Source organism: Ambystoma mexicanum, chromosome 13 (genome assembly GCF_040938575.1).
Source record: "Ambystoma mexicanum isolate Mex_15411 chromosome 13, UKY_AmexF1_1, whole genome shotgun sequence".
Lineage (NCBI taxonomy): Eukaryota > Metazoa > Chordata > Amphibia > Caudata > Ambystomatidae > Ambystoma > Ambystoma mexicanum.
The window spans coordinates 58,422,956-58,438,517 of NC_090938.1; the positions used below are offsets into that span (position 1 = coordinate 58,422,956).

The window sequence follows — 15,562 nt, forward strand, 5'->3', positions numbered from 1 at the left end:
AGACGATGGGTTCTGAGGATGGTAGTAAACAATAGGCTGGCGGCTCTTCAGAGAAGAGAGAGACGATTGTAAACATGAAATGGATAGCAAAATAGTAGGTAGAGAAAAGCTATTCAAGAAGGTCATTTGAAATATGTTTAGGCGTACTTTCGGAGCGTGACCAAGCTCAAAGGGAGAGTAGCATTGCGAAGTCTGAGGCGAGGATACCGGATATGCAGTCGGAGGAAGTAGGTGCGTGGCTAACAATTCATTCCACCTAGCCTAGAACGCTGCTGCCGGTTCCGGTATTGACATGATGGAAGTACTCCATGCAAAGGACCTGCAGGCTAACCTTTAGGGCATATGCAATGTTTGCATGTGACCTGAAGCTATCCTCCTCTGAAATGGGGGTGGTGAGATTACGGCATACATAAACCATTGCTGCTCTAAGCATCAAACATGCGGGAGGCGGGGGCAGCAACGCTATTTTTGAGTTCTTCTCCCACGGTACATTTCCTGCAAGTTGTCTTGAACAGCAGAATTGTGTATTTCACTGTCGGACTAAGAAGAATCCTAAAAGGAGAGTATATACTAGCTTAAAAGAAATGTGTGCATATGGATCGTACCCAGTACTGGGTGAGAATGTAGGCTCACCTTGTCCTCTGCGCAGGAGCCTCTGGGTGAACGATTGTTGTCCGTCGGTAAGAAGACAAAGCACGAACGTGTGTTGGCATTTTCGATTGCGGGTTAAAGTACTGAGCAAGGACAGTGTCTGAGCTCTTCCCACCGCTTTCACTACAAAACTCCCAAATCCCATTACTGCGATGTAGAAAACCTTGCATGGAAAACAAAACCTTTCCCCCAAAAAATAGATGGGAGGGGCGTTGGGTAGGGGTATTTAATAAAGTGGGTGGTTTTAAAATACAGAATGTTTTGCATGCAGTATTTTCTACCTCGCAGTAAATGTGGTATTTTCACGTAGATCCTTCCCACCACCCTCCTGAGCTGGTGTGATGCACAATGGCGGACATTGTGAGAAGATGATAATGCTGTCATATACTTCAATCCCTCCTACTCTGCCTTGCGCTTTTCAAAACCTCTGCTTCTCCCATGTCACATTACTGAGTCCCACTACCAAAAATATAGCACAATTCAAAGCCTCATGAATCTGACTCCTGAAGAATAGTCCAAACAGGCTGAGACATTTTGACAAACCAGTTATGTAAGGCAAGCCTTAAATGGAACTGCCAGTGCCATAACCCTATTTGCCTTTCCAAGCCAACAGCCTGTTGGGAAAGGTAGCTCAGTTGGCCAATAACCCTGCTGCAGAGATCCTTGTTACCTGTTAGTTCAAATCCTGTTGATAGGTGAGCTAATGTGTCTGCATCAAAGGTATGTGTTTAAGATTCAGGTAACATTCAATTGTAACAAATCTGACTTAGCTTTCGACATCGGAAGGATTACTAAATGTTCAGTGATTCTGAACACACACCTCATCGGGATCATACAATTACTGTGCCTTTTTTACAGCGACCACTGAAAATGTTTTATTTCGACCCCACATATATATGTGTGGGGGGGGGGGTGGGTACAGTATATAATGAATGTAGGGTGATGCGGGGGGATCTACCCCTGCGCATATATATTCAGCATTTTTGGTGGTTGCAGTAAAAACGGCATAGTGATCACATATCCCCTCATCAGGCCTGCTCTACCTGTAATTGCTCGCACACCCATCTCATCAGGGCTGCCATACTTGTAATGGTTCAGAACAGACACATTCAGTCATGGCTGCTATACCTGAAATGGCTCAAAAGAAGAACTTCCCACAAGGGCTGCTATACTTGTAATCACACACCCCCACCCCCCCAATCATGGCTGCTATACTGTAATGGCTCAGAACAAGTGCATCCCATGCATCTGTTGACACACCTCTAACTCTATAATTCCCAGCCTAAGGGCCAAAGGAAGATTTGCACACATCTAAAAAAGGAGCACCCAATGGTAAAGCTGCACTGATTTTTTTAAATTCATTTTCAGCTATTAAATCTTTATTAGTGTTATGTCGAAGAAGAGAGAGCATCTCTGAAACTAAGTAATGCAGGAGAAAAAAGTGAGGGGTGAGGGGAGGCTGCAAGAACACAGAATGTATTAGACAATCCAAAACAGGCATTCAAGCTAAAGGAAGAGACCAGTGAACTTCATGAGAGCAACAAAGAAAGTGAGAAGGGAAACCGAGGTAAATAATAGGACACGCACAATAGGAGTGAGAGATAGAAGTGGTGCAAAAGAGACGTATAGAGAAAGTAAAATAAGAAAACGCATATCAACGGCAGACAGGGAGAAAATAGAAAATCCAGATTAGAGAAATGCAGGCCAATAACATAAGAGGCAGTACAAGAAAGATGATCAAAAGGAGTAGCAACTACAACAGAGAAAATGAAAAAACAGATATAGCGAGAGTAATGACATGAGAAAGGAAGAAGAGTGTATCAACCAATACAGAACAATGTAGGAGGGAAACAGCAATAATAGAATGCAGAAATGGGAGAGGAAGAGTGATGGAGGAACATACCTCAAAACGTGGCATAGCTAGAGTGAGAGGCTTAACATCAAAGTGAGAGGCCGGGGCTACAGAGTAGCAAAGGGAAGGAGAGATGGACCAAAAACATGGAGCGGCTTTCAAGCACGTATTGCCAGGCGGCAACAGTAGGCCTGAGCGGCAGAGAAATGATGCTGGTTGAGTGAGGGACTTGATTTATGATGTAACTAGCTGGCATCTGTAGTAGTTCAAAAGAGTTTTGGTGTCCAAGTATAATGAAGATGAAGCTGGGTAGTACGCATCGACAAATTAATTGTCGCTAATGTTTTCAAACTGATTTAATTTTACACACACATTGGATAGTTGTCGGACACTTTTTACTGTCTTTGCAAAGGAAGAAACTCATTGTTACTCTTGAAATTGGATTTACTGTCCACTTCTAAAGACTGGGAGTAATATACTCTCACGCCAAAATCCTATCTGGAGCACTGGGCGGTGGTGGTCAGCATCCTGCCAAAGGAGCTTCACCATATGCTGCATCTACGGTATGGAGCCTATTGCCTAGCCTTATTAACTATTTCTTATAGATGGTGTGTTTTTTTTGTTTTTAATCTTTGCTGTGTAAGTATCAAATGTAATCTGTCTGCTGTGTTAACTTTGTCGTCTTTGCTAAATCTGCTGACTGGTTTTAAAATACAAATCTAATGACCTTCCTACTGTCCCAGGGAAAGACTGTAGGGATCCAGGAGAGCCGCAGAATGGACAAACTCACTACACCCTGGGAGAGGATGGTGATCCAGATACCAAATTTGGTGCTACCGTTAACTTCACTTGCAATGATGGGTAAGTGTCCAGTTCTGTCTTGGGCTAGTTCTAACCCATCTGTGTGTTGTCTGGTCCTGGGTACCACCCCTGGAATTTATTGCCATTTTCATCAGTTTGTGCTCGGAGGGTTGAAACCCTGCTTTTAATGCATGTTTCATTGCCTGCTACCACTCTGTTCTGTTTGGGAACAGGTTAGAAGCTTAAAGACTGAACTAATGTCTTTTACTGTGCTTCTTGGATACTAAGACCTAGGAGGTTAGCAAATTAATTTGCTACATTTGTTAGTCACTGGTTTTGGTTTATTTCTGAATGTTCTCTTCCCTTTGAACCAATATCCTGTCCTGATGTGAAAGGGATGCGATAAACATGTGGTTTCTATACATGCCTTAAAGATGTGGCTCTTGCACAAGAGGTTTTCTTTCATGGACCTTGTCACTAAGAATGAAGTGATTCTGTGAAACAAGACTAGCCACACCATATGTCTAGTCAAGGGATCTGCAACCTTTTGGCTCACCAGATGTTTTGGACTACAATTCTCATCAGTCCTAGACAGCAGTGTTGATGAGTGATCATGGGACTTGTCTAAAACATCTGGAGAGCCAAAGGTTGCATATCCCATGTCTACTCCACCTGTACAATGACCAAATCTAGAAGATTTCACTGATTGTTAACTGGCGAAAATCACATCCCCCTTCAGGAGTAATCATTGGGTGTGGCATTACGGGGGTTGGCTTTGAAAAAGATGTTTGGTTTCAGTATAACTTTCAGATGGTCTTTGTGGTAAGGCCCATTGCCTGACGCCAGTCACTGAAGGGGGCATGGGGTCGGTAGCTAACGAGCCTAGAGCAGTATGGGATGGAAACTCTGTGCAGAGGACAGCCACAGGGGCCCATGTTTATGCAGACTCGATGTGCTAGGGGACAAATGCTTCACTTTAGTGTCGGATTTCATTCACTCTGCCCGATCTGGGGTATTAGGAGAACTTTCAAAGCCCCAGTGCGATGCTGCAGAGGCTTTCGCCTGATGAATTGTTGCAAGTTTCCAGCTGTAAGACTGCAGTTTTAATTACTTATGATTGTCTCCTGGCAGAGTGCTCCCTCGCCAAAGATAAGATGTTACAAAACCACTGCAAGCTAGCATTCTCTGTAGACTGGATCTGCAACCTTTGGCTCTCCAGATGTTTTGGGCTACAACTCCCATCCTCTGTATAGCCAATTGTGATGCTGGAAATGCATCGGAGGGACAGGGTCTCTGTATCCTTGTCCTTTACTGCTTTTTATCATGTGTTGTGTCGTGTTTTCCGCACAGGAGTTCATGTGGGACTTCTGGTGGTGCAGCTCTTTCTGGTTTTGGTGAACCGACCCATGGGATACCCTTATGGCACCCATGGGAGGCGGTACAACCCTGTGCCCCTAGTGTATGTTTTTGGGCACCTGTATGTGGCCCACAGAGCAGGGTACATGCTGGTGGCAGCTCTGTGCTGAAATGGTGCCCTGAGCGTCCTCCATTTTGGGATGCCCAGGCCCTGTCACTGCAATCGGTAGATTCCTGATGGAGACAAAATGGCCCACATGGCCTCTTGCCTTCCATCGCCTGTTACCTTGATCTTCCCGAAGTCCCGGGAAGCCCTGACTCTGTCCCTTCCCCCTGACTGGCTGTTGGGTGGAATTTCTGTATATGGTAGTGTGGGGAAGTGCTGACCAGACTGGCTGGAGCCTTCCCAACGACTGTATGTTGTGGGCACGCCTGTGGGTGGGACCTGGGTGAATGGAGTGTGTGACGAATATGCATTCTATGTTGTGGGTGTCTAGTATCTGGTGTTTGACACAATGACTGAGACAACCCTGCCCGAAACCGGTATGAATGCAGTGTGGAGTGTTGAATGGCTGGGTACTTGTCCCAATACACAACTTGTTGGGAGTGTCTGGAGAGGAGTGAATGGCCTGAATGCACTATGCACCTGATTGGCTGCCTGCATGCATGAATGCCCTTCTGACCCAATTGGTTGCCTAAGTGTGACCCAGCAGAATGAATGGGAGACAAACTATATCTGGGGGCCTCTCACTGCTAGAATTCGTGTTCAGAAGCTGCAGTCCACTACGAAGAGTAACTGGGTAAAACTGAAGCTTAACCTTGAAGCCCTGCTGGAAGAGAAGAATTGCTGTTGCTCTCCTTCACAATCTGAAAGCTGCAGTGTCTCCAAGAACTGACCCCAAGAGGACCTGGTAAGGCACCCTCTTCCCAAGCTACGAGGGACTATCGTGCACAAGCTGATCTTTGCTAAAAGCTCCCTGGTAGACCGACCTACGACAGGCTGCCGACCGGAGACGGGGACTGCCGCGGAATTTCAAAGAGAAGCACCCAGACTGTTGTCTGCCACTGTCGACGACCGCCGACTGGAGCAGCCATGCTGCCGTTTGCCTAAGAACTTCATTTGATCCAAGGACGCTCTCATCTGCATCGCCGCCCGCTTTATCCTGCTGGAGAAGGCCCGACCGTCGATGCGCCGAGGAGCATCCGCCGGTGGGTTTCTCGCCACCTAAGACCACAGACACCAATGACTTAATGCCCTTTTGGGGTCACAGTTCTTCATCTCTTTGCGGTCCAGAACTATCGTCACCGAGGTGCCAGCACCCCTCTTCCTTGCAGGGCGCCAACGCTCCGTCTTCGACAAGCACCGCTAGGAACGAAGCTGCCACTTCACCGCCGTAGTTCACCCTGTTCTCCATCGGACGTTCGACCCGTGACTCCTGCCTTAAAGGGAGGGCACTCAAGAAGGGTCGTCGAATTCCCATCGACGAACGCTACAATTCCAGGTACATTGCGGCTGTAGAACTATTGTTGAGGGAAATAAGACTCATAGAAAAATACATGGACTGGGCTTGTGGTACATCTTTGCTTTACAGGTTGGGGGGGGGTCTCCACTCAGAATTGTGCCTAGGTGGTAGGGGCCATTATTCTGCCAATTGTTCAACCATCTTGCTTTCCTTACTCTCTACGGCTGGTTTCCTCTTTATTGATCTGTGTGATATTTTGACAGTATAGTTGATGCACTTTAATGAGATCTGATAATATTTGTGGTACTACTTTAGAACTGTATATATTTACCATTGTTGTTTTTCTGAGCACAAAGTGAGTTATTGTGATAGTGTACATAACCTTGAATATTATATAAAGACTGTGTTTTAACTAATAGTGTGTGGATATTCCTTTGTGGGGGATTGGGGACTACACTCTAGTTAAGAACCAGCCTGCATCACCTCCTGAGAAGCTAGGCCTTGATTGCTCGACCATAGCTACCGAAGAGAGAATCTTGGCTGGGGTCCTCTGTGCCTCTCCTCTACCATATAGAGAGCAGAAGTACAGACACCCCCCTCTAGTCTTTACACCAATGGGGAGAGATAATGAGGCGTAGTCTAAAATATCTGGCTAGCCGCAGACCCCTGCCCTCAAATACAATTTATGGCAAGTAATATGCCTGCTTGAGGTGCTTCCAATGAAGTTTATTCTCTGGTATGAGAAACTCCTACCCAATATCCTAGTATTGTGGGGGAAAAAAGGGGAGGTCAAGAAATAGGACTTGTGAACACATAAGATATGGCTCATGAATATACCATTCCTGTGCATCAGGGCTGTAAGCCAACAGAATAAAGTACTTCCTGCAAGGCCACGACAGCCACAACAGATGACTACTACAGTTCTGTAATGTAGATGTCACTGGGCTGTGTGATGAATCCAATGGAGGCATCACGGATTCCCCAGTGGTAGCCTCCGCCCATTTGGTGAGGGGACGGCAGCCCCAACCTGATCCTGACCCTGGGTCAGCTATATGAGGGGGGGATCACATGGAAGGAGGATACCCACCGGGGAGGAAAACTTCCTGATACCCCAGACCCTTCTGACATGCATCTATTTACCCATATTAGAAAAACAAGGAGACCCTTTTCCAGCACCCTTTTGCCCAAACTTCCAACCCTGACCTAAAGACTAAAATCTCCAAAACCCTTCCTTTCAGTTAGTGTGAGGCGTTTCTCCTAGGCTATTCCCTGGGATCCTTACTCGGGTGGCCAGGGGAGGGCTATCGCTCCTGGATCCCATTTCTGGGGGTGACGAGTGAGGGAGGATCACCTGGGTTGGGGGTCCTTGGGGACTGCGGGAGGAGCGCCCTTGGGCAATGCGCGGTATCCCCTTTAATTTTTTTAACATAACCCCATCCGACATTCCCTCACTTGAAATAGGATACTGTCGACAAAGTCCCATTATGCCCCAATGCCTTCTGAAAAAACCCATTTATCCACTATCATACCTACCCCTTCACCCTGACAAAAACCATAGAATTTCCATAATCACCCAGAAAAACTACAACTCCCGCAATCCCTCTTCACTGTCTTTTCCAAAAACCACTGGGGCGAGGAAGAGGAAACCCTGAGCCATGAATATTACCCATAGGAACCAATGCACCATGAGTTCCTATGGACAGTCTCCATTTTGTCCCGCTAACAAGGCCAGGCCTCCCCTTTTCAACCACTCACACCTGATGCTAATTGACTCTCCCAGGGAGTATAAGAGGTGAAGCACACAGGCACACTTTGAGCGAGCTGGAGAGGCTGAGGGGATCATGCTGTCCAGAGGAGCCAAGGAGAAGCAGAGACCCTGGGAAGGAACACTGAGAAGAACAGGCTGCCAAGTCACCAGGCCTGTGAGTGCAGGAGAGGCTGTAGTGTGGCAAGGGAGCTGCGCTTCCAAGCAGCCAAACCAGGGGCCACTGGAGCTATCTGGCAGGACCAAGCCCCTGGTTGTAACATTGAAACCCAAGCCTTTGAGGGGCAGGTGGTAAGACCCTGACCTCATGGACATTTTCATTAAAGCCCACAGCCACTCGCAAAATTGCCAAAAAGAGAGCTAGCGAAGTTGAGTGGAACAGTTGCATTCTGGCACTTGAAGTCCGGAGACAGTTTTTTGATAACAGAACAAGGCGGTGCACGAGAAGGAGTGGCTCTTCTAGAGCGGTGGCAAGCCAGGCAGAGGAGAGCAACTGGCCAGAGGGCTAGGGCCAAGAATCTAAAGGCCAGAGATCCCTTTTTCGAGAAACCATTGTGTCTCAGAAGCTGCGAGGGCTACACACACACACCAACCCAGCTGGAGAGAAAGAAGAGCATATGAAGTGCTACAAAGTTGCAAGCCACCCTCCCAGGTGAACCGTAGAGTTTGGGAGGCACGGATGCAACGAGGTGGATGGCCTTGATATCTGCCTCAAAAGACGGGAAGACCAGGAACCTCCGGACATGACCGGTGAGTCGAGAGAGCACAACAAGTCAGGTCTGTGTGTTGGAGTGCTTGAAACAGCTACCTAAGAAGTGGAGGTTACGTGCACGATAAGACGCGAGAGAAGGAGAGCCCATTGTTGTGAACTGCAAATCATGAACACTAAGTATCAGAGTGGTCCGGCAGAGAAAGTATCTGAGAATGGTTTTAAAGCTGCAAGGTATCGTAGACTCTTGAGAGGTCTGAGCCCGCCAGAGGGAGACCTGTGTTTTAATGTGATTTGAAGCTTTGGGAAGGGCTGCCTACAAGTACTGCGATTGAGGGGTCCAAGCCCGGCTGAGGGAGACCCAAGGTGAGCAGTGAACCCAAAAACCTATGAACACGAAATCCCTAAAAGAAAGAACTTTGTGTGTCCAAGGCATTCTACGAACAAGAGACTTTTTTGTAGACTTTATCGCAGAAGGCCATGTTTTATGTCCCGAACTGCATCCTCGTGCCAGAGAATTGAGTGTGTTCAAAGCTTGTGCACCACCTTTTCATGTACTGACAACGTGGGGAAGTGAACTGCCATGTTCAGTCATCCTGACGCATTACTTTTGAACACTGTTTTCTTTTAGATGCATATTTTCCCAGCACGGGTTTGTTGTAGTAGTGTAAGGGTAGGCAATAGGTTTTGTCAGTGTAGGCCATTTTGTTTTGACAGACATCACAAGTACTGTTTTAGTTATTAGTTTATGGTTGAGCATGCTCCCATCTTTAGATATAGGGCCAGATGTTTTTTTTTATTTTTTTATTTTTTTTTAACCCCATAAACTCATTGAACTGCGCATCATTTGAGTCTGTCTTCACTATTGTTCCTTCAGGTAAAACTAATCTTTCATGTGAATTCATTAAGGAAGATGTTTCAAGAATCCTGTATCAGAAACCATCAATGGTCTTTAATTTAATTCCCACAACCAACTAAATCCTCAATCAGTAGACTTAAATTCCCTTAATGACTCAAGTACTGGGACGAGGAATGAATTGACACTGAACAGCAAGCATGGTGAACGTGCTTGTCATTGGAGTGAAACACTGGCGAGGGACCTTTTTTAAAAATGGCCATTGCTCTGAGAAGGAGCTCAGAATTAATCTCTCCAGGTGAGTCGGTGCCCAGAAGCTAGAGGCATGAGCCTGCGTGCAGAAGCTGGAGGTGTGAGTCAGTGTGCGAGGTGAAAGGATGCGCATGGTTTGAGCGAGGTGGGCAGAGGTGACACCAGGAACCGTGAGTGTCGGGCAGCCAAGAGAAGCATGCAGGAGCGGAGGCGCAAGGGCTCCTGGTGAGATGTCGGAGCCGTGCAGAGGGGAGAGCCAGTGGCCTGGAAACGCTGCAAACTACCATGAGTCTGCCAAAGAAGAGTGGTGACCCTGCAGCATTTCCGTCGACCAGGCTGAAGAGAATTGGAACGTTGGGAAGTTATAGAAGTAAAAGGAGCAGAAGATTTGTGAACATTGTAAGATTGCGGAAAGCAAAGTAACAGTGAGACTTGTTTATCGAGTAGATATACCAAGGGAAGGAGATGGGTATATGCTACTTTAACATTAAAGAGAACTCCTGGCAGGAGAGTACATAAGGAATTTGAAAGTGTTAGAGGAGTACTGAAAGGGGAGGATACCAGGCAACTTGCAAACCCACAAGGAATGTTAAGCAGGATTTTTTTGTTGGTGAACTTGCAAGACTGAACGGTATTCATCTAAACAAGATTGCTGTGGTCCAAGGAAGGCATAAGGACCTGTCAGTCCTAGAGACATATTTGATACCTGTGTAGAATCCAGGGCAGGGAAGCCCCCTCTGGAGTTGAGGTATTTTCCATTCTGGAGAACCTTTACGCTAAACCATTCAACTTGACACCTTTCACAAATACCAGGTTATAGACCTTTCCCTTGTCACTTTGTTGTAGTGTGAGGGTCAGGATAGGTTTTGGACATGACTCTACCCGCCCCCCCCCCTCACAAGGCCTCTGTCTGGCCCTGTCCGGAGCTGGAGGGCTCAGCCCACATCTCTGGAGCCATCAATAACACAGCTGAACTCTTTAAAATCTGCAAGGAACTTGCCAATCTTCCTCCTCCCTCCCAGGCCCTCTGCTCTGCACTGGCCGTCCACTTTTTCTCCCACTTTGGACATCCTGTCCTCTCATCTGCTCCCTCATCCCCTTCTCTCGCCTCCCTTGGCTTCCCCCCTACCCCCCACACCATACTCTCCTTTATCTCCCATTGCACCAGATGAACTCAAGATTTGTCCACTCTATGAAGGTGTCCTCTAAACGGGTGCTCCCATGCTCCACCAGAACCATCAAGGACAGCATTGCCTCTCTCGCTCCATCCTTGGCTGACCTCTGCAACTACCTATTTTCCACTGGCTCCTTCCTTCAACGCCTTAACCACTCTCTTGTGCACCCTCTCCTAAAAGGAAAAAAAGCTGTCGGCCCCGGCTAACTATCGCCTCTATTTTGGGCAAACTCATGGAGAACCTGGTCATTTATCTCCTGCCCTCCCCCCTTCCCCCCCACAACTGACCCACACCATGGTTCTAGGGCTGCCAGAGGCACAAACTCCTCTCCTGAAGACCTACTCTTTAACACTCACTCTGTTCTGATCCTCCTCGATCTTCTGCCTTTTGACAGTCAACCACTCATCCTCTTAAACCGTCTCCATGATACCCTAGTCCTCAGACAGGGCACTGGCGTGGCTTAGCTCCTCCCTTTCAAACAGAAATGAAGTGCAAATGGGTCTTTTTCTCTCCGCTACCTCACTCTAAGCCTGTGCTGTCCCTCGGGGCTCTATCCTATCGCCATGGCTTTTCAGCATCTATCTGGCCCACCTGATCTCCACTTTCTCCCCTCATTTCCAGTGTTGCACAGACGACACACAGCTCTACCCCCCCCCCCCCCCGCCCCACCATATCTGACTGCTATTCAGGCATGGTACTCTGTTAATGATCTTTGCCTTAATGCCAGTGAGATAGTTGTCTTCCGCCCCCACACTCTCTGGCCAGACTCCTCGGCTCCCCTGACCTACCTCACCCACTTGTGAGTCAAAAAACCTTGCATTGTTGACTCCTCTCTCCACACATCACTGGCCTTGCCAAGAAGTATCTTTCAACTACACCTCCTGAGGCATTCTCCCTTTCCTCACCCCCCCACCCCCGCAAAAGCTTAATGTCCCCAGAGCCTTGGTTCTCTCTAGGCTAGACTACTGCAACAGCCTCTTCCTCAACCTGCCCCTTTCCTCTCTTCACCCACTTCAAATAATCCACAATAGGACTGCAGGAGTTATCCTTGGCCTCAAGCCCAGGGACCGCATCTCTTCAGCCCTAAAATAACTCCACTGACTCCCAGTGACTGCAAGGATCAAATTAAAATGCTTTGCATCATTCACAAGGCCGTCTAGGGCCTGAGGCCTCTTTACATCCAGCTTTCACTCCCTAAATACTTCCAAGACAGAGTCCGCTGGTCCCCTGGCTCCAACTCTCTGCAGGTCAACTGCTTATCCAATCAGAGTGGAAGGTAGATCCCTTTCCTCAGCTGACTCATCCCTCTGGAAGGCTGCTCCCCCCCCCCACCCTCCCTGACTTAAGTTCTGGAACCCTCAAGACATTCCTTTTCTTATTTCCTTTGCTCTCCACCTCCTGTGCTGCGACTAGGTTTTGGTCCCTTCTGAGTCCTACAGGGGCCAGACCACACCCTACCATTCTCCCCAGCATCCTTTGTCAGCACTTGCCCTCGGGCTCCCCTTGTCCAACTTGGTCCTCCCTGTACACCACACTCATCCTTCCTTCCTTTCTTCCCCTGGCACTTGCTGCTTTGGCCCTCCCATTATTTGCCCACCCCTACTGTAGAGGGAGCAGTGCAGGAGTGGGAGGCATCCCACTCCTGCACTTGTCTCTGGACCCCCCCCCCCCCCCCGCCCTTTGCACTTACCTCCTTGTTCATAGGCTTGTCACATGGCCAATAGAACCGTTTTTGATTCCCATGCAAACTCCCCCCCTCCCCCAGTCGGAGTCATTTTGCAAACCATTTTTATTTTGAATACCTGGTATAACCAAAATATGACCGCTTTGTTTCCGGCTTTCATTTCTGACTCATCACAGCTTCCCGAGACCAATCAGCACGTCAAAACCATCTGTTGAAAATTAAGCTTTTATTTAGGGGAATATGTCCAAGAAAGAAAACGCGAACCTCCCCAAACCCGAGTGTCAAGCTGGTTCTCCATCTTAAATGCGCTGATCAGCTGAGAAGTCCCACACTGCCTATCCTGGTCACCCTGGGACTCTCCGCCTCCCAGGCTTCTCGATCTCAGAAGGTGCTTCCAGGGTTTTCCACTAAGCAACGGGGCTTGCAGCAAGCAGCCTTTGGGATGGGTTGATGTCCCAGAGTGACAGCTACATTTTTCAAGTACTTTAGAATGTTCTCTAGCGCCCTGTCTCTGCTTAGAAACAAAGGGGCGATGGAGGTTGATTCTCACAGAAGAGTCTGATTCTAGTACAGTGTCTGTATAAGCTTTTGGCAGATCGAAGTTTCCCTAGTTTTTGCTGCAGATTAAATCACGAAGTTATGCACGAGGATGGCCGAGCTTAGAAGTCTAGATTCCACATCACTGAAGGCCGACTTTTATTTTAAAGTTGTTTTGCAAATAAACTTTAATATGAATTCAAATAAGTGTTTATTGAAGTTCAAAATTGGCAGCATTTCAAACCACACACATTGTCGATCTCCAACATTTAACGTTTTATTGTGACTCGCGTTACATTGCAATTGTGAACCAACATGAATTTACTCTTGGTATCCCTGGAAATGTTCAGGGGTTCAGCTGGATTATTGTGGACTTTGATAAACTAATCTAAATATCGTAGTCGCCCACACTTCCACAAAATGCAAGCAATAATTATTTGCATTGGATCAATCCTTGAAGCTTCCTTGACTTGCACCCAAGCCTTGTGCTGTGTGACCTATGAAAATGAATTTAGTAGGAGTGTGGGCCGAACACACTCGCAAGATGTTCCATAGCTGGTGAGATGAGTTGACTTCTTTTGCATTCTGGGACACAACTGCAGAGCCCCCAGAATTCCAAAAGAAACTGTACTTGATAATTTACTGACCGTCATGTGGCAATCGAAGCTCAAAAATGCATTGACGTTGGTAGCTTTTACTGCTGAATCGCTCTTGGGGAGCAGTGATTTTTCTCGCAGTCTCAATCAATGCCACAAAGTACATCAGTGCATTATTGCATGCCTGCTGATTGGATTATTCAAGAGGCTTCAGGTATGTTTATATGTCCTATATTCTAATAAGCTGCGTGTTTTGTGATACAGGATCTGATTAGATGGGTGCTGTTGGTTCTAGTTGTTGAGGCCAGGTGATAATGTCTTTAGAACTCGGATCACAGGATTAACTTTCAATTATTTTTAAAGGACAATTGTGCAGACCCTTCTGACCCTGGAGTTCAAAGTGACTTTGGGGCTATGGTGAAATGAACTTTGTCCTCCACTTCAACGTTTTCACCTAGTTTGCTAGTTCTATATAGATTAATTAACCAGACGGCTACAATCAAATGTATTTGTGACCTAGCCTTGCAATAGCGTGCAAAGAGGAAGAATGGTCTCGGACTGAAGGACCCTTGACCGAGAGCTGTGCCAGAGCCAGACACTTGGCCCACTCATTGGGTTGACCACCTTGTGGTGGGCCAGCATTGTAGGCATGTCTGTCCCTCCTCTGCTTGGCTTCAGAGTGTTTCCTGAGTCAAATAACGTTAAAGCAAAAGCGCTCATTTGCTTGTTCTGTCCTTGTTAGGCTTCTTTTCCTTTCTTGTCAGAAGACGAGAGCAATGTTGGTCAGTTTTCTGCCCCTTTTTATACCCAAAGATATGACTGACGCACTTTCTCCAATGGGAACTGTAACAGACTACGCTGTAATTTGTGACACCATATCCATTTGGCAGTAACCCCAGACTTGTGACTTTACTTATTAGGGCAAACTTCAGCATACATGTCAAATATTAAGAGAAGGGGGTGGTCGTGTTACCACTACACAACTCGAAGCATGCACTCGCGTGCACCATGTTGTCTTGTCCACTGGGATGCGCAATCATCGGTCTATGTTCAAATACTGCCTGTGCGCATATTAAGTGCACAATATAATGCAATCGCTCATTAAATTGACCACATGCAGAGAAGGCTCTGCTTGGTTCGTTTAATATTTAATCTCTTGGTAATTTCAACTTTGGTTTCACTAATGTACGCAGTTATTATTCAACCTTTCAGCTCTTAGAACATTCTGGTAACTAGTTTGCAGCTTCATTCAACTGCTCAATATTTGCCATATTGGCTTAAATATGTAACTCTTCATAAATGTTCCTTGGATATGCTGGCCCATGGTCCTGTGAAGCTCATCGACTGCTTTAGCCAAATATTGCTAATAAAACTAATAGCAACTTCAGTTTGAAATAGTGCACACTAAGCAGCTGATTGTATAGGTTAAACCCCACAATATCAACTCTTTCGTTTGCCATCTAGTCGTCTTTTTTTATTTTTCTTACTAGAGACCTCTGTGGCTCACTGGGTCCAGAAAACTAGAATCCCGTGCCCTTCTCTTTAAAAATGATGTGCATCCGCATGTAGCCTACATTTGCTAAATCTCTCGCTCTTTGCCAGCGGAAAGAGCATACCAATTGGATTTCTTTGGGGCCTGGATTATTTTAGTCCTGTCCCTCTTGGCTTTTCCGGTCTGCTCCTCTGAAGCAATCCATTCACAACTTTCTTGGCTTTTGCACCTCTTGTCTTCTCTGCCAAGCGTGCAGGTTTCTGTCGGAGTCTACCAGGTTCTGCTCCCATATTTATAATTCATAATTACTAAACTACTCCAGTGTTTCATACATTATGTAGCTTAGCCTGTTTCTTGGGTCTCGGGCAATTTG

At 46.8% G+C, this 15,562-nt stretch overlaps 1 protein-coding gene across 26 annotated transcripts in view; it reads left to right on the plus strand.

Moving 5' to 3' along the window:
• Positions 1 to 15,562, plus strand: part of LOC138520852 (membrane cofactor protein-like) — a 382,475-nt gene that overhangs the window by 23,951 nt on the left and 342,962 nt on the right. For all 26 annotated transcript variants that reach the window (XM_069633230.1, XM_069633234.1, XM_069633235.1 and 23 more), the window contains exon 3: positions 3,247 to 3,364. In XM_069633230.1, the coding sequence (XP_069489331.1) occupies positions 3,247 to 3,364 (118 nt within the window). The remainder of the gene's footprint in view (positions 1 to 3,246; positions 3,365 to 15,562) is intronic.